At 43.8% G+C, this 19,669-nt stretch overlaps 1 protein-coding gene across 3 annotated transcripts in view; it reads left to right on the forward strand.

Moving 5' to 3' along the window:
• kdm6a (lysine (K)-specific demethylase 6A) overlaps positions 1-19,669 on the forward strand; it is a 101,821-nt gene that overhangs the window by 27,950 nt on the left and 54,202 nt on the right. For all 3 annotated transcript variants that reach the window (XM_039014844.1, XM_039014843.1, XM_039014845.1), the window contains 3 exons: positions 2,491-2,611; positions 15,547-15,601; positions 16,386-16,420. In XM_039014844.1, coding sequence (XP_038870772.1) covers positions 2,491-2,611; positions 15,547-15,601; positions 16,386-16,420 — 211 coding nt within the window. The remainder of the gene's footprint in view (positions 1-2,490; positions 2,612-15,546; positions 15,602-16,385; positions 16,421-19,669) is intronic.

Genomic DNA, 19,669 nt, shown 5'->3' on the forward strand with positions numbered 1-19,669 from the left:
TCACCAACAAATCACCCCTACACCATCACCTCCATCCTTCATGGTGGGAACCACACATGCGGAGATCATCCGTTCACCTCTCCGTTCACCATGGCGGTTGGAGCCAAAAGTCTCAAATTTCGACTCATCAGACCAAAGGATAGATTTCCACCGTTCTAATGCCCGTTGCTCGTGTTTCTTGGCCCAAGCAAGTTTCTTCTTCTTATTGGTGTCCTTTTAGTAGTGGTTTCTTTGCAGATATTCGACCATGAAGGCCTGATTCACGCAGTCTCTTCTGAACAGTTGATGTTGAGAACTCTGAAGCTTTTTTTGGGCTGCAATCTGAGGCTGGTAACTCTAATGAACTTATCCTCTGCAGCAGAGGTAACTCTGGGTCTTCCTTTCCTGTGGCAGTCCGCATGAGAGCCAGTTTCATCATGGCGCTTAATGGTTTTTGCGACTGCATTTGAAGAAACTTTCAAAGTTCTTGACCTTTTCCGGATTGACTGAACTTCATGCCTTAAAATAACGGACTGTCATTTCTCTATGCTTATTTGAGCTGTTCTTGCCATTATACGGACTTGGTCTTTTACCAAATAGGGATAACTTCTGTATACCCACCTTGTCACAACACAACTGATTGGCTCAAACGCATTAAGAAGGAATGAAATTCCACAAATTGACTTTTAACAAGGCACACCTGTTAATTGAAATGCGTTCCAGGTGACTACCTCATGAAGCTGGTTGAGAGAATGCCAAGAGGCATAGGGTGGCTACTTTGAATAATATAAAATATGTTTTGAATTGTTAACACTTTTTTGGTTAATACATGATTCCATATGTGTTATTTCATAGTTTTAATGTCTTCACTATTATTCTACAATGTAGAAAATAGTAAAAAATAAAGAAAAACACTTGAATGAGTAGGTGTGTCCAAACTTTTGACTGGTACTGTATATAGTATAGCCCTTCTCTCTCCCAGGGGAAGGGAGTTCCACATGGGGGGAGGGGGGATACAGAGAAGCGGGTCATTTAGGTTTCTCCCTCAATGTAGGACATGTTACATCACCAGCTAGAGACTTCAGAGGAATTCAGAGCTGAAAGATGTAATGTTACCTCATAGGGCCAGAGCAGTGCTCACCAATAGAGATTGGGGGAAAAATTGACAGTTACATATCGGGATATTATTTTTGAAGATGTATCGTTTTGACAATATAGCAATATTATTTTTGCGCTAGTTGACTGTACCTGCACCATTTTGTTTTCAGCTCTTTTTATTGCCATGACTGATCAAAAGTAGTTCTCTCGCTTATCTCTCTGCAGCAGACATGGTGAGCAATATGTTTGGAACATCAAATCGCAAAAAAATCACAGTATCGAATTGCAATTATTATTATTATTTTTAACTAGGCTGTCTGTCAGTTAAGAACAAATTATATTTTACAATGATGTTCCTACCTCTGCCAAACCCAGACGACGCTGGGCCAATTGTGCGCATCCCTGTGTATGGCAATACATGCCGTATCGGCACCAAAGTATAGTGATAATGTCGTATCGTTAGTTCCCTGGGAATTCCCAGTCCTAGTCACCAACATTGTTCCTGGAGAGCTACAGGGCTAGAGCAGTGGGTTATATTGCCTACATCAGATTCATAATACAACACGACTTTGTCACTAATAACTTAACTCTGGTATAATTGGGGTTCAGTCAGAGAACACTTGGTATTGTTTAGTGTTCTGCCTCTTATCTGTCTGTCCTGTAGAAGGTATTCTCTGTTAGCTTGTCTGCCGTTTGCTCTGTGTCTCTGCCAATCTGTTCCAGCCTAGAGAAGCTGGAGCGCCTAGCTCTCTGGAGGGAACAAATGAACGAGAGCGGGAGGAAGGAAGGATTGGAACAGGGATAGGAGGGGGAGAGAGGCCAATGGGTTCAGAGTGCTTTGCTTCAGCACAGCAGCGTGTGTGTGTGCGTGTGTGCGTGCGTGCGAGCGAGCAGTGCACAGGCAGCCTCAGCAGTGAGATCAGTGTTTCTACTGTAGTCTCTCTTGCTGTGGCAGACCTCTGTGGTGACATACGATAGCCTTTGTTTTCACAACCGCACTGTGAGTGGATTTATTTGTGTACGTTGTTATAGTTGGTGTTTATTTGTAAGATATGTGTATTTGTATAGGAGAGGGGTGGAGCAGTAGAGTGGAGTATGTTTGTTTTGTAGCCTATATGGGGTGTCTTATTTGTTTTTGTTTTATATCGGGGTGGTTGTGGGTGGGGGTAATTTTGATGACAGCGGTGCTTGCTCTTCTGCTCTTTCACTCACACACTTCAGGGATGCTCTAGCAATCAGAATCAACAGTCCTTTAGTTCTTTGCCTCGCTCTATTTTTATCCCAGGAGAAAAAGCACCCTTAGGTTATTTCCACACATTTTTGCTTTTGGGAATTAGAGTATTTTTTTAATGTGTCGTGTTTTGTTCCACCCTATGTTTAACCCTCTCCTCCTGTGTCTCTGTGTGTGTGCAGGGCGATAAAAGCGTTTCAGGAAGTGCTCTATATTGACCCCAGTTTCTCCCGAGCCACGGAGATCCACATGAGACTGGGCCTCATGTTTAAAGGCAACACAGATTATGAGTCAAGTCTAAAGGTATGTACTGCTAATACTACTACTATTAGTACTACTATTATTAGTACAACTGCTTCTACTACTACTATTAGTACTACTGCTGCTACTACTATAACTGCTACAGCACAGTATAAGCCTAGGTATGTAGCATAGCTAGTACTGTACACACCCCTATGGATATCGCCTGCACACACAGCAGCCCTCCAGGACCAGGAGTGACCTAGTGCCCCAGTCCCTTGTGGCTCAGTTGGTAGAGCATGGCCTTTGCAATGATTTTGATTCCCACGTGGGACCAGTATGAAAAAAGTATGAACATCTATGCACACACTACTGTAAGTCACTCTGGATAAGAGCGTCTGCTAAATGACTGAAATGTCATGTAAATATCAACTGGTCCCGAATCAGAACAGGTCCCGGTAACTAATGGGGTTAGCAGCCTCTCTTCTACCTGTTCAAAACAGGTCCTTTATGACCCTACGGTAAAATATGAGACAGGCTATCTTCCCTGCTGGATTAAGTGTAAGAATAGTGTGTTGTTTGGCGGGTGTGTAGGCCTGTGTTGGGCCATTGACACTATAAGCCAGGGTGGCTCTCTGTTTCTATTCATATGTGAATGTGTACTTTTGTTTTGTCCAGACCAGACAGAGAAATGCACACACCAACCTGAGGGCTTCTGACCCAGACAGTGTCGGAGCTGCCATAGATTTGATAGGTGTTAGGTGTGTGCATGTGCATTTGATAGGTGTGCTCTTATTCCCAGTAGAGCTCATAGAAGGGTTAGCTGTAGTAGTCTGTCGGCTTTTGACTGTTTCTGAGGAGTCTTTTACAGCCAGCCAAGGCTGTAACTATGGGTTTGCATGCAGTATATTTGCTAATGGTCATAGTCCTGAGGGATCTGTCCAAATAAGGCCGCTTCAGCTGCAGCTTTCCCTCCCAGCATGTTGAATTCCATCACCCTAGACAGTAGTGTTGTCACGATACCCGTATCGCGATACTACAATACCAGATTTTCCTTGGCAATAAAGAAAACCAGAAGCAGACTTCTCTCTATGGCCCTTTAGCCTACTTTTGTAAAATATTATGTGCTATAGCTTGCAAGTGAAACAAATGTGACTCTGGGTGACAACCTAATGCATTTTGTTTTCCAACATTTTCCAACATTATGACTGTTTTCCTCAAGAAATATAGTCTGCTTCATGTTTTGTTTCCTTTGCTCCCTTACTTCCCAGTACTAGATTGTGACTTACTGTAAATACCTGTTGTAGCTTCACTACATAGCTGGGTTGGCTGTGGATGGATACACATGTTTGTGTCTGATTCATGTGCTACTGAAAGAGGTCAGAGGAGCCATGTTCTCTCTGAAGTCCCAGACTTAGGGCAGCAACAGCACTATGTCTGGGAGTAAAGGGATACTTTGGATTTTTTTAACTACTTTTCCAAAGTCCGATGAATTTGTGTATAAAAATGTTATGTCTCTGTGTCCAGTATGAAGGAAGTTAGCATGCTAGCAAATATTCATAGGCTAGCATTGGCTCGCAAAACTACCTCTAACTTCCTTATACTGGACACCGAGACATAAAAATGGTATCCACGATAGGGTTGGGTGTTGTCCAGATTTTGATATAGTCATAACTTTTCTGTACCATACCGGGGTATACTGTATTACTGAATGTGCACACAAGGGCCGCTATTTCCAAAAATATATAATTTCAATTTTTTATGCACAAAACTGTTTACGCAACAGGGATCTTGATCCAGGATGGGACTGAATGACTCTGCTGTAACCAAAGAAGCTTGATCTTGACATCTAGCAAGTTAGCAAACCAAATGCATAGCTGGAGCCCTGAACTGGATATAATTTGACAAATCTTACATTTCTTATAGTTCTATTTAACTATGTATACTGAACAAAAATATAAACTCAATAATTTTTACTGAGTTATAGTTTATATAAGGAAATCAGTCAATTTAAATAAATAAATTAGGCCCTATTCACATAACTGGGCAGGGGCGTAGCCATAGACCCACCCACTTGGGAGCCAGGCCGAGCCAATCAGAACGAGTTTCCCCCCCACAAAAAGGCTTTATTACAGACAGAAAAACATATCTAAAATGACGTTGGAGGCGGCTTATGGTAGGGAAATTAACATGAAATTCTCTGGCAAAAACTCTGGTGGACATTCCTGCCAATTGCACGCTCCCTCAACTTGAGACAACTGTGACATTCTGTTGTGTGACAAAATGACACATTTTAGAGTCCTTCTATTGACCCCAGCACAAGATGCACCTGTGTAAGGATCATGCTGTTTAATATAATGTTTATTCAGTTTCTTGATATGCCACACCTGTCAAGTGGATGGATTATCTTGGCAAAGGAGAAATGTTCACTAACAGGGATGTAAACAAATGTGTGCACATAAGTTCAGTGAAATAAGCTTTTTGTGTGTGTGAAACATTTCTGTAATCTTTTTTTTCAGCTCATGAAACATGGGTCCAACACTTTACATGTTGCGTTTATATTTTTGTTCAGTATATATAAAATATACATCTTAAAATGTAGACCAATCGATTGGTCGAAAGAACAGACAACTCAGTTGACATTTATTTTATTTATTTATTCGGGGACTAAGCTGTCCCTTACTAAAAAATAATCTTCGGTGACAGAGGCAGTTGTCTGTTCTTTTGCCCAAACGATTGATTGAACATTTTAAAAGGGTATTTTTCCATATATAGATGCATCCTATGTGTTTTAATCAAATCAACTATATGCACTGAGCTTGTCTGATGCTATAAGCACACTGTTAAATAATTAAATAATTAAGACACACAAATTACTAGATGGAGTCCTACTGCAATTGATTTGATTGTGCCGATCTCAGACTTCCTGTGTTGTGTAAAAATAATAATAATGAAAAATAAAATAAATGACCAGCGAGTGACTGTGACTAGCACCCGTAGTCCCTCTCTCATACCTCCTGCAGCAACCACCACAGGACATCAACAGTGTTTATCGTGTTGCTGAAGCTGCAACATAATTACAATAATTTCTGACAGAAAAGTTCTGTTACCAAAAGCCCTCGTTTGTTTAGGAAAAACATTCCCTTTTCCCTTAACCTTTGCTCTCTTTACATGACACGTGTATGCATCGATAGGGCCGGACCTATAGCATATCATAATCACATCAATAAATTGGTTATAACAAACTCTGAACACCGTAACACGTGACAGCAAAATGGATGCAGAGGACGTGACAAATTAACATGAAATGGGGCTGGTTTACTAGTTGCTCAGGAGTTAAAGGGAGAGTCAGATGTGTGGAATAAATTTGACTAGTTGTGGAAAATACTGGAGATCAAGTAAGAGAAGGTAAGGAGCTGCGTGCATATTATGTGTCCCAAAAAGGTGCTGTTAGATTACAATTTTTTTAAACCATTTTTGGAACAATGTAAACAACATTAAATACATTTAGCGTACAATAGTTTTTTTTGTTTTGGTTAAACCTTTATTACAGCAAAGACTAAAAACAATTGCATGAATTTGAGAATGCAATTGCCGAAATGGAACGGTTGATTTATTGTTTACGCAAATTATTCAAGGGTCCTTTTGATGTTGTCCGATTTAGGCATGGCTCGCAGTCAACGTTCCAATTCATCCCAAAGGTGTTCGATGGGGTTGAGGTCAGGGCTCTGTGCAGGCCAGTCAAGTTCTTCCACACTGATCTCGACAAACCATTTCGGTATGGATCTCGCTTTGTGCACCGGAGCATTGTCATGCTGAAATAGGAAAGGGCTTTTCCCAAACTGTTGCCACAAAGTTGGAAGTAGAGAATCATCTAGAATGTCATTGTATTGGTCACATACACATGGTTAGCAGATGTTAATGCGAGTGTAGCGAAATGCTTGTATGCTGTGGCGTTAAGATTTTCCTTCAATTGAACGTATCCCGAACCATGAAAAATAGCCCCAGACCATTATTCCTCCTCCACCATTCTTTACAGTTGGCACTATACAGTGGGGCAGGTAGCGTTCTCCTGGCGTCCGTCAAACCCAGAGTCATCCGTCAGACTGACAGATGGTGAAGCGTGATTCATCACTCCAGAGAAGGCGTTTCCACTGCTCCAGAGTCCAATGGCGGCGAGCTTTACACCACTCCAGCCAACGCTTGGCATTGCGCATGGTGGTCTTAGGCTTGTGTGCGGCTGCTCGGCCATGGAAACCCATTTCATGAAACTCCCGACGAACAGTTCTTGTGCGGACGTTGTCTCCAGAGGCAGTTTGGAACTCTGTAGTGAGTGTTGCAACCGAGGACAGGCAATTTGTACGCGTTACACACTTCAGCACTCGGCGGTCCCATTCTGTGAGCTTGTGTGGCCTACCACTTCGCGGCTGAGCCGTTGTTGCTCCTAGACGTTTCCACTTCACAATAACATCATCTATCTAAAATCATACTGTCGGTATACGGTATATTGCTGAAGCTCATGCAAACTAGCCGTTTGCGAAAGGCACTCAATAAATATAACATCTGTGATCTCAATCTTGCTAGCTCCTATTTGTGCCTTTTCCTCTATTCCAAAGTAATGTTGTATACATAAAGACATGTTAAGCTCCAACATTGGTACATTGTGGGAGGCAACCCTTTTTGTCTTGAGAGACTAGGAGCCATGGGGAGATTTGTACCCAGGATAGGTTCTCAGACTGGTGAGATGAGCCGGGATTCCCTGGGAGAGGAGGGGAAAGAGCCAGGTGTCTAGTGTTTCTGGTCCTGCACTGGCTCGCCCTTGATTGGCTGCTGACTGTGTGTGTGCACAAGAAGCAGTATTGAACTGAACAGGCTGCACACGTGCTGCACGTCCTCCCTTGCCTTAGTCACATACACTCCCCACTGAGCTCTACGGCACCCTGCCAGCCACACAGGCGTGCACACACACACTGGCCCAGTTATCTATGGAGAGAAGGAGGAGGAGGTGTGAGCAGAGAGAGAGAAAATAATAGAGTAGGGAGGAGAGATGGAGAGGGTATGAGTAGAGGGAAAAAAGGAATGAGAAGAAGGGAGGCTGAGTGATGTGTGTAAAGGAGGGGAGAGAGAAGGGAGGGGTGTAGACCTCAAAGCATACGGCCTTTGCGACAATTGCTTTTCCTCCTTCCTGACAGAGCGGGAGGAGGGAGGAAGGCAGTGGTAAGTTTGCTGGATGGAGAAAAGGCTTAGCCATAGTAACAGTTTAGAAATGCTGTTAGTATTTTCATGTAAAAGGAATCAATGAGCCAACCTATGGAAACACTCAGCCATTTTACATAGAATGTATGTCTTGCCAGTTACCAACAGCTGTTACTGTACCTACAACACACACCTACCCCACAATGTAAGCTGTGAGAGAGGCAGAACAAGAGAGTGAGAGGGAGGATGAGAGTAATTGACTGGTGCATATTAGTCAGGTGATGAGAATCGTCCTTCCTGTGTGACCATAGAGAAGATTCTCAGCTGGAGGAGAGCGAGAGAGAGGGGGAGGAAGAGGAGAGAGGGTGACTGCCTGCTTGCCTGGAGTTATCGTCATCTCGCTCCTCTCTCTATTGCAGCCGTCTGCTAAATAGGAATCAGTGACACAGAGAACGGAGAGAGTGGAGAGAGAGAGCAAGAGGGGGGGAGGAAAGGCAAGCTGACAATCCTGCCGCATTATCTGCCTGGTAGTGGAGCGATAGAGAGCTATAGAGGGAGGGAAAGGGAGAGAAGAAGAGGGCTGCTGGAGGATGTAATGGCGTTTAAGGGAGTTCCTGCACCGCACAAAAGGCTTGGCATGTATTGGTAATGTATTGCATTTGTGTTTGATGTGGTGATATATTCTCAATGACCAGTGTGTGTGTGTTATTGATTAGGTGTGTGTGGCTTTGAAGATATGTGTGTGTTTGACCCAGTTAAATCTCCCACTCCTCGGTTTGTGTGTGTGTGTGACAGTAATGACTGTGTGTGTTAGCAGAGGCTCACTCCCTGCCAGCCCTAACTGAGGTGTGAGAGAGCGAGAGGGAGGGAGGTTGGCTGAGCTGCCCTGATTTTTATGTCTGACATTGACCGCTTCTGCTGCAAGGCCGATGATTCTTAACTGTGTGTGACACCTTATGTTTATTTTAGACCAGCGCCTCTGTCTGCAGCACCATGTTATGATGAGGATGTTGTGCCTGGTCTTGCTGCAGGAGCTTTGATTTGGGTTACATTCTCTTGCCTCCCTTTCCAGTGTTGCGTTACCAGTAGAGACTAAAAGTCAGTGTCTACGTATGGTACAGTATGGCCTTTCTAATGCAGTAAGCTATGCTCTGTAGGTGTGTCCTAGTCACAGGCTGGTGAGATGGCGAGAAGACATTGTAAAAGACAGGACACTGTTGCAAATCAAATAGTAGTCACATGTGCCGAATACAACCGGTGTAGACCTTACAGTGAATTGCTTACTTAGTAGCCCCTAACCAACAAGCAGTTAAAAAAATAAATAAAATACAGATAAGAAATAAAAGTAATTAAAGAGCAGCAGTAAAATAACAATAGCAAAACTATATACAGGGGGGTACCGGTACAGGATCAATGTCCGGTTATTTGAGGTAATATGTACATGTACAGTGGGGCAAAAAATGATTTAGTCAGCCACCAATTGTGCAAGTTCTCCCACTTAAAAAGATGAGAGAGGCCTGTAATTTTCATCATAGGTACACTTCAACTATGACAGACAAAATGAGGGGAAAAAATCCAGAAAATCACATTGTAGGATTTTTTAAGAATTTATTTGCAAATTATGGTGGAAAATTAGTATTTGGTCAATAACAAAAGTTTATCTCAATACTTTGTTATATACCCTTTGTTGGCAATGACAGAGGTCAAACGTTTTCTGTAAGTCTTCACAAGGTTTTCACACACTGTTGCTGGTATTTTGGCCCATTCCTCCATGCAGATCTCCTCTAGAGCAGTGATGTTTTGGGGCTGTTGCTGGGCAACACGGACTTTCAACTCCCTCCAAAGATTTTCTATGGGGTTGAGATCTGGAGACTGGCTAGGCCACTCCAGGACCTTGAAATGCTTTTTACGAAGCCACTCCTTCGTTGCCCGGGCGGTGTGTTTGGGATCATTGTCATGCTGAAAGACCCAGCCACGTTTCATCTTCAATGCCCTTGCTGATGGAAGGAGGTTTTCACTCAAAATCTCATGATACATGGCCCCATTCATTCTTTCCTTTAAAAGGATCAGTCGTCCTAGTCCCTTTGCAGAAAAACAGCCCCAAAGCATGATGTTTCCACCCCCATGCTTCACAGTAGGTATGGTGTTCTTTGGATGCAACTCAGCATTCTTTGTCCTCCAAACACGACGAGTTGAGTTTTTACCAAAAAGTTCTAGTTTGGTTTCATCTGACCATATGACATTCTCCCAATCTTCTTCTGGATCATCCAAATGCTCTCTAGCAAACTTCAGACGGGCCTGGACATGTACTGGCTTAAGCAGGGGGACACGTCTGGCACTGCAGGATTTGAGTCCCTGGCGGCGTAGTGTGTTACTGATGGTAGGCTTTGTTACTTTTGGCCCCAGCTCTCTGCAGGTCATTCACTAGGTCCCCCCGTGTGGTTCTGGGATTTTTGCTCACCGTTCTTGTGATCATTTTGACCCCACGGGGTGAGATCTTGCGTGGAGCCCCAGATCGAGGGAGATTATCAGTGGTCTTGTATGTCTTCCATTTCCTAATAATTGCTCCCACAGTTGATTTCTTCAAACCAAGCTGCTTACCTATTGCAGATTCAGTCTTCCCAGCCTGGTGCAGGTCTACAATTTTGTTTCTGGTGTCCTTTGACAGCTTTTTGGTCTTGGCCATAGTGGAGTTTGGAGTGTGACTGTTTGAGGTTGTGGACAGGTGTCTTTTATACTGATAACAAGTTCAAACAGGTGCCATTAATACAGGTAACGAGTGGAGGACAGAGGAGCCTCTTAAAGAAGAAGTTACAGGTCTGTGAGAGCCAGAAACCTTGCTTGTTTGTAGGTGACTAAATACTTATTTCCCACCATAATTTGCAAATAAATTCATTAAAAATCCTACAATGTGATTTTCTGGATTTTTTTTTCTCATTTTGTCTGTCATAGTTGAAGTGTACCTATGATGAAAATTACAGGCCTCTCTCATCTTTTTAAGTGGGAGAACTTGCACAATTGGTGGCTGACTAAATACTTTTTTGCCCCACTGTAGGTAGAGTTATTAAAGTGACTGCATAGATGATAACAACAGAGAGTAGCAGTGGTGTAAAATAGGGGGGCAATGTAAATAGTCTGGGTAGCCATTTGATTAGATGTTCAGGAGTCTTATGGCTTGGGGGTAGAAGCTGTTTAGAAGCCTCTTGGACCTAGACTTGGCACTCCGGTACCGCTTGCTGTGCGGTTGCAGAGAGAACAGTCTATGACTAGGGTGGCTGGAGTCTTTGACAATTTTTAGGGCCTTCCTCTGACACCCACTTGTATAGAGGTCCTGGATGGCAAGGAGCTTGGCCCCAGTGATGTACTGGGCCGTTCGCACTACCCTCTGTAGTACCTTGCGGTCGGAGGCCGAGCATTTGCCATACCAGGCAGTGATGCAACCAGACAGGATGCTCTCGATGGTGCAGCTGTAGAACTTTTTGAGGATCTGAGGACCTATGCCAAATCTTTTCAGTCTCCTGAGGGGGAATAGGTTTTGTCGTGCCCTCTTCACAACTGTCTTTGTGTGCTTGGACCATGTTAGTTTGTTGGTGATTTGGACACCAAGGAACTTTAAGCTCTCAACCTGCTCCACTGCAGCCCCATTGATGAGAATGGGGGCGTGCTCGGTCCTCTTTTTCCTGTAGTCCACAATCATCTCCTTTGTCTTGATCACGTTGAGGGAGAGGTTGTTGTCCTTGCACCACACGGTCTGGTCTCTGACTTCCTCCCCATAGGCTGTCTCGTAATTGTCTGTGATCAGACCTACCACTATTGTGTCATCGGCAAACTTAATGATGGTGTTGGAGTCGTGCCTGGCCATGCAGTCGTGGGTGAACAGGGAGCACAGGAGGGGACTGAGCACGCACCCCAGAGGGGGCCCCTGTGTTGAGGATCAGCATGGTGGATGTGGTTGCAGAGGGAGGTGTTTAGTCCCATGGTCCTTAGCTTATTGATGAGCTTTGGGGGCACTATGGTGTTGAACGCTGAGCTGTAGTCAATGAATAGCATTCTCACATAGGTGTTATTTTTGTCCAGGTGGGTAAAGGGCAGTGTGGAGTGCAATAGAGGTTGCATCATCTGTGGATCAGTTGGGGCGGTATGCAAATTGGAGTGGGCCTAGGGTTTCTGGGATAATGGTGTTGTGAGCCATGACCAGCCTTTCAAAGCACTTCATGGCTACAGACGTGAGTGCTACGGGTTAATAGTCATTTAGGCAGGGTACCTTAGTGTTCTTGGGCACAGGCACTGTGGTGGTCTGCTTAAAACATGTTGGTATTACAGACTAGGACAAGGAGAGGTTGAAAATGTCAGTGAAGACACTTGCCAGTTGGTCAGCGCATGCTCGCAGTACATGTGCTGGTAATCAGTCTGGCCCTGCGGCCTTGTGAATGTTGACCTGTTTAAAGGTCTTACTCACATCGGCTGCGGAGAGCGTGATCACACAGTCTTCTGGAACAGCTGATGCTCTCATGCATGTTTCAGTGCCATTTGCCTCGAAGCGAGCATAGAAGTAGTTTAGCTCGTCTGGTAGGCATGTGTCACTGGGCTGCTCTCGGCTGTGCTTCTCTTTGTAGTCTGTAATGGTTTGCAAGCCCTGTCACATCCGACGAGTGTCAGAGCCGGTGTAGTACGATTCGATCTTAGTCCTGTATTGACGCTTTGCCTGTTTGATGGTTCATCGGAGGCATAGCTGGATTTCTTATAAGCTTCCGGGTTAGAGTCCCGCTCCATGAAAACGGCAGCTCTAGCCTTTAGCTCAGTGCGGATGTTGCCTGTAATCCATGGCCTCTGGTTGGGGTATGTACATACGGTCACTGTGGGGACGATGTCCTCGAAGCACTTATTGATTTTGCCGGTGACTGATGTGTACTCCTCAATACCATCGGAGGAATCCCGGAACATATTCCAGTCTGTGCTAGCAAAACAGTCCTGTAGCTTAGCATCTGCTTCATCTGACCACATTTTTATTTATCTAGTCGCTGGTGCTTCCTGCTTTAATTGTTGCTTGTAAGCAGGAATCAGGAGGATAGAATTATGGTCAGATTTGCCAAATGGAGGTTGAGGGAGAGCTGTGTGTGGAGTAAAGGTGGTACAGAGTTTTTATTTTGTATTTTTTTTAATCTGTTTTTTTCTCTCTGGTTGCATTTAACATGCTGATAGAAATGAGGTAAAAAAAAATATTTAAGTTTCCCTGCATTAAAGTCCCAGGCTACTAGGAGCGCCGCCTCTGGGAGAGCATTTTGTTGTTTGCTTATGGTGCCAGCCTCTGACTGAGGTGGTATGTAAACATCTACGAAAAATACAGATAAACTCTCGAGGTAGATAGTGTGGTCTATGGCTTATCATGAGATACTCTACCTCAGGCGAGCAGTAGCTCAAGACTTCCTTAGATATCGTGCACCAGCTGTTATTTACAAAAATACATCTTCCGCCTCCTCTTGTCTTACCAGACGCCGTTGTTCTATCCTGCCTGTACAGCGTATAACCAGCCAGCTGTATGTTGATAGTGTCATCGTTCAGCCACGACTCCGTGAAGCATAAGATGTTACAATTTTGAATGTCCCGTTGGTAGTTTAATCTTGCGCGTAGGTCATCTATTTTATTCTCCAAAGATTGCACGTTTTCTAGCAGAATGGAAGGAAGTGGGGGTTTATTCGATCGCCTACTAATTCTCAGAAGGCAGCCCGCCCTTTGGCCCCTTTTTCTCCGCCTCCTCTTCACGCAAATCACGGGGATCTGGGCCTGTTCCCGAGAAAGCAGTATATCGTTCGCGTCGGGCTCGTCAGACTCGTTAAAGGAAAAAATGGATTCTGCCAGTCCGTGGTGAGTAATCGCAGTCCTGATGTCCAGAAGTTGATTTCGGTCATAAGAGACGGTAGCAGCAACATTGTACAAAATAAGTAAAAAGAATTATGCAACTAAATGAACAAAAAAACACAATCGGTTGGGGACACGTAAAACATCAGTCTTCTTCTCTGGCACCATTTTTCTGCATGCTGCAGAAGTGTATTATTTATCTATTTGTTTAGGCATTATGGTCATGGTGTATTTGTATAGGGGGATTATGCTATGGCCTTTATAGTGCTGCTGGCTGTTCTGTCTTTACTCCTTTACTTGTGCTGGAGAACTACAGCATGAAGGTTGTGATGAATCAGGTGTGTTAGTTAAAGCTGGGCTGGAACAAAAGCCTGTAGCTCTCCCAAGACCAGGGTTGGTGGCTTGAGGTCCAGATAATGTCTTCCTTCACATGCTTCCTGAAATGGCACTAAGGGCTGCAGCCACCAGAACAAGCAACTGAAACCAGTAGAGACTACATGTTAAAACTGGGGCCTGCTGCCTGCCCCAGGTACAGGAGGGGGAGCTACTGCTCTTAACCAGCTGGCTGGACTGACTGGCTGGTTGACTAGGCTGTCTGCTGCAGATGGCTTTCTGCTTGGCTGACTAGCAGGGATTATTAGTTGGGATTGGGCCGTTTGTTGCTGAGGTGTCAGACAGGGCAGGATGAGGATCAAAGTGATTCAAATCTCCATCCTGTTCCAAAGCAATGAGTGTAGACTTGGCTTCCCTACTGGAAAGCTTGGTGGCACTGACCTACCACCTGGCTCTGTGTTCTGGGTTAATCTCTCTGTGAGCCTTGGGTGGGGTTAACGGTTAGCCACAAGTTAACATTTGCAGTAGCATCCAGGCTGAACTACCATCCGCCAAGCATGAGCATTAGTGTCCAGGCTGCTCCGGAGTCCTGTCATTTGTGACAGACAGACAGTTACTACTGTAGGAATAGGGAGGATTAAGTCTGTCCTTCCAAGGATGAACAGAAGGAATGTCCGCTTGGATAAGATGAATGGACATATGACGTGGTGAGATGAAGGATCGGAGGAGGATGAGGACATTCTGCAGGTCGCCTCTGTTATCCCCCTCCCCTTCTCTGTTTCTCTCCCCCTCTCTGTCATGTTGCTGCAGTGTAATGGGGTCGTTGATGCTGAGGTGTGTGTGTGTGGTGTGTGTTTAAAGGGCTGCTTTCTGCTGCAGTGAAAGGCTGCTGCTCTGCTATGTCTGCTGCTGGTGTGTCTGTCTGAGTGACTAGCCTCCCCTTCACCTGGTGGGTGCACATCTGAAGAGACTGGATAGGTAAAAAATTATATGTCGAGGAGCCCTCTGGAAGGTTAGGTGAGGCTATCGCAATATTGGTTACACCTATCCAGTCTCATTCATTTACAAACGCTAGACTAGGGGGAGTTGGGGAAATTATATCATCCACAGAGAGTTGAGGAGACATTGCAGCAGGATCGTGGAGGCTAGTCCCATAGGCCAGGGGTTCTCAAATCTCTCCTCGTGGGACCCTCAGCTGTTCTATGTATTTTAACTATTCCACAGCTATAGCACACCTGATTTTTAAAATGGTCAACTAATCATCAAGCCCTTGACTAGGTGAATCTGATGAGTTAGTTCAGGGCTACAACAAAATTGTGAAACTTCTGGGGGTCCCCATGGAGAGGTTTGAGAACCACTGCCATTGACAACCCTGTCTTTGTGGATGCACTCTCTGTCTGTTGCCCTGTTAGACCATCCATTGGATCAATTCCACGTTATACTTTTTAAGCATACGTTTGTCAGCCTGGAGGAACCAGACGTGTGTATCCTTCATGTAAAATGCTGAACCTTTGTCATATAGGAACAAAGTTGCATGGAAACCCTCCAACATGACTTTCTCTCTCTGTTTCTCTCGCTCTTTCTCTCTCTCTCTCTCTCTCTCTCTGCAGCATTTTCAACTGGCTTTGATTGACTCCAACCCCTGCACTTTGTCCAAAGCTGAAAGTAAGTAACATTACACCCCCATTTCTCTCTCTGCACGCCCGCGTGCACACACACAAACAGCATTCCTCTCCTGTTTGGTACCATCACTGAAACCCCAATTCATTACCTCTCTCTCCTGTTCTCTCCCAGCATGTTGAGCTAGGTAGGCGAGCTGATGTGTTGCTGGATTATTAAATATGACATTGTCAGGTTGACCATTTCTCAGTATTAACCACATAAAGGAAAGGCCACAGAATGCAGGCTGGATATTTTTATCATTTGATTATTTCCTCCCAGTTGTCATGCCATTTCCCCACAGCCCGTTTGCCTGAGCCAGGGGTTGTCAAGGAGACACACACGCGCGCGCGCGCACACACACACTCCGAACGCCTGCCTAAGACTGGGTTGCCTAGGAGACAGCATTAGGGGGGGGATCGGCATAAACTACCTCGCCAGAGCTGAGACTCTGACACACACACTTACATGTGAGCAGTTTCATCTACACACACACACACTGGGGACCTAACCTCCCCCTCTCCCATCTGTAACCACACACCATGCAGACTACTTTGGTCTGCACCCATCTTTTCCCCACAGGGATACAGAAACAGTACATGGATTTATTTGCTATAGCTCTTTCTGTAAAAACATGTTTTTCTTCTCATGAATTTCTACCAGTTGTTGCTGTAGCTTCTGTTTTGGTTTCATCACTAGGGGAAACGTGAGAGAGCACCCTATGTAAGTGATTATTCTCCTGTCCTGTGTATCAGTTTATATCTCTCGCTCTCTCTTTTTCTATTCACAGTTCAGTTCCACATCGCTCATTTATATGAGATTCAGGTAAGAAATCCATCCCTATTCCCTCGTCTTCTCTAGTGCTGGTAGTTTAGGCTGCACTGCTGTAGCAGCCAGGTTTTTACCTCAAGTGGGTGCTACATATTGGTGGTGGGTTGGTTGAGTATGCCCCATAAAATGAAGAGCTTCTTTCTCCTTAGTAAATATAAATCTCTATATATTTATATTAGGGATGCACCGATATGACATTTTTGGCCGATACCAATATCCAATATTTTCCTTGCCCAAAAAAACGATACCGATATTTGACATTTTTGTGGCCTTTTAAGCATTCTAGTACAGTTAAATAGTTCACACACACACACTGACCGAAAAGTTATTTTGTTGGCATTTACGTATGTCCCCATTACCAGTAAAACATAATCAAAACCTATTTATTTCACTTACTTGCTGTACTAAAGGTCGACCGATTATGATTTTTCAACACCGATACCGTTTGGAGGACCAAAAAAGCCGATGCTGATTAATATACAGTGGGGCAAAAAAGTATTTAGTCAGCCACCAATTGTGCAAGCTCTCCCACTTAAAAAGATGAGAGAGGCCTATAATTTTCATCATAGGTACACTTCAACTATGACAGACAAAATGAGAAAAAAAAATCCAGAAAATCACATTGTAGGATTTTTAATGAATTTATTAGCAAATTATGGTGGAAAATAAGTATTTGGTCACCTACAAACAAGCAAGATTTCTGGCTCTCACAGACCTGTAACTTCTTCTTTAAGAGGCTCCTCTGTCCTCCACTCGTTACCTGTATTAATGGCACCTGTTTGAACTTGTTATCAGTATAAAAGACACCTGTCCACAACCTCAAACAGTCACACTCCAAACTCCACTATGGCCAAGACCAAAGAGCTGTCAAAGGACATCAGAAACAAAATTGTAGACCTGCACCAGGCTGGGAAGACTGAATCTGCAATAGGTAAGGAGCTTGGTTTGAAGAAATCAACTGTGGGAGCAATTATTAGGAAATGGAAGACATACAAGACCACTGATAATCTCCCTCGATCTGGGGCTCCACGCAAGATCTCACCCCGTGGGGTCAAAATGATCACAAGAACGGTGAGCAAAAATCCCAGAACCACACGGGGGGACCTAGTGAATGACCTGCAGAGAGCTGGGACCAAAGTAACAAAGCGTACCATCAGTAACACACTACGCCGCCAGGGACTCAAATCATGCAGTGCCAGACGTGTCCCCCTGCTTAAGCCAGTACATGTCCAGGCCCGTCTGAAGTTTGCTAGAGAGCATTTGGATGATCCAGAAGAAGATTGGGAGAATGTCATATGGTCAGATGAAACCAAAATAGAACTTTTTGGTAAAAACTCAACTCGTCGTGTTTGGAGGACAAAGAATGCTGAGTTGCATCCAAAGAACACCAAGAATACCTACTGTGAAGCATGGGGGTGGAAACATCATGCTTTGGGGCTGTTTTTCTGCAAAGGGACCAGGACGACTGATCCGTGTAAAGGAAAGAATGAATGGGGCCATGTATCGTGAGATTTTGAGTGAAAACCTCCTTCCATCAGCAAGGGCATTGAAGATGAAACGTGGCTGGGTCTTTCAGCATGACAATGATCCCAAACACACCACCCGGGCAACGAAGGAGTGGCTTCGTAAGAAGCATTTCATGGTCCTGGAGTGGCCTAGCCAGTCTCCAGATCTCAACCCCATAGAAAATCTTTGGAGGGAGTTGAAAGTCCGTGTTGCCCAGCAACAAACCCAAAACATCACTGCTCTAGAGGAGATCTGCATGGAGGAATGGGCCAAAATACCAGCAACAGTGTGTGAAAACCTTGTGAAGACTTACAGAAAACGTTTGACCTCTGTCATTGCCAACAAAGGGTATATAACAAAGTATTGAGATAAACTTTTGTTATTGACCAAATACTTATTTTCCACCATAATTTGCAAATAAATTCATTAAAAATCCTACAATGTGATTTTCTGGATTTTTTCCCCTCATTTTGTCTGTCATAGTTGAAGTGTACCTATGATGAAAATTACAGGCCTCTCATCTTTTTAAGTGGGAGAACTTGCACAATTGGTGGCTGACTAAATACTTTTTTTGCCCCACTGTATATATAAATATATATATATATATATATATATATATATATATAATTGTAATAATGACAATTACAACAATATCGAATGAACAATGAACACTTATTTTAACTTAATAAAATCTATTTAGTCTCAAATAAATAATGAAGCATGTTCAATTTGGTTTAAATAATGCAAAAACACAGTGTTGGAGAAGAAAGTAAAAGTGCAATATGTGCCATGTAAAAAATCTAATGTTTAAGTTCTTTGCTCAGAATACGAGAACATATGAAAGCTGGTGGTTCCTTTTAACATGAGTCTTCAATATTCCCAGTTAAGAAGTTTTAGGTTGTAGTTATTATAGGAATTATGATGCGTTGACTATTTCTCTCGACCATATGTATTTAATATAACTTTGACTATTGGATGTTTTTATAGGCACTTTAGTATTGCCAGCCTAATCTCGGGAGTTGATAGGCTTGAAGTCATAAACAGCGCTGTGCTTCAAGCATTGCTAAGAGCTGCTGGCAAACACAGTAAAGTGCTGTTTGAATGAATGCTTACGAGCCTGCTGCTGCCTACCACCTCTGTCAGACTGCTCTATCAAATCAAATCAAATTTTATTTGTCACATACACATGGTTAGCAGATGTTAATGCGAGTGTAGCGAAATGCTTGTGCTTCTAGTTCCGACAATGCAGTAATAACCAACAAGTAATCTAACCTAACAATTCCACAACTACTACCTTATACACACAAGTGTAAGGGATAAAGAATATGTACATAAAGATATATGAATGAGTGATGGTACAGAACGGCATAGGCAAGATGCAGTAGATGGTATAGAGTACAGTATATACATATGAGATGAGTAATGTAGGGTATGTAAACATTATATTAAGTGGCATTGTTTAAAGTGGCTAGTGGTACATTTTTACATAATTTCCATCAATTCCCATTATTAAAGTGGCTGGAGTTGAGTCAGTATGTTGGCAGCGGCCGCTAAATGTTAGTGGTGGCTGTTTAACAGTCTGATGGCCTTGAGATAGAAGCTGTTTTTCAGTCTCTCGGTCCCTGCTTTGATGCACCTGTACTGACCTCGCCTTCTGGATGATAGCGGGGTGAACAGGCAGTGGCTTGGGTGGTTGTTGTCCTTGATGATCTTTATGGCCTTCCTGTGACATCGGGT

The sequence above is a fragment of the Salvelinus namaycush genome, chromosome 19 (genome assembly GCF_016432855.1).
Source record: "Salvelinus namaycush isolate Seneca chromosome 19, SaNama_1.0, whole genome shotgun sequence".
Lineage (NCBI taxonomy): Eukaryota > Metazoa > Chordata > Actinopteri > Salmoniformes > Salmonidae > Salvelinus > Salvelinus namaycush.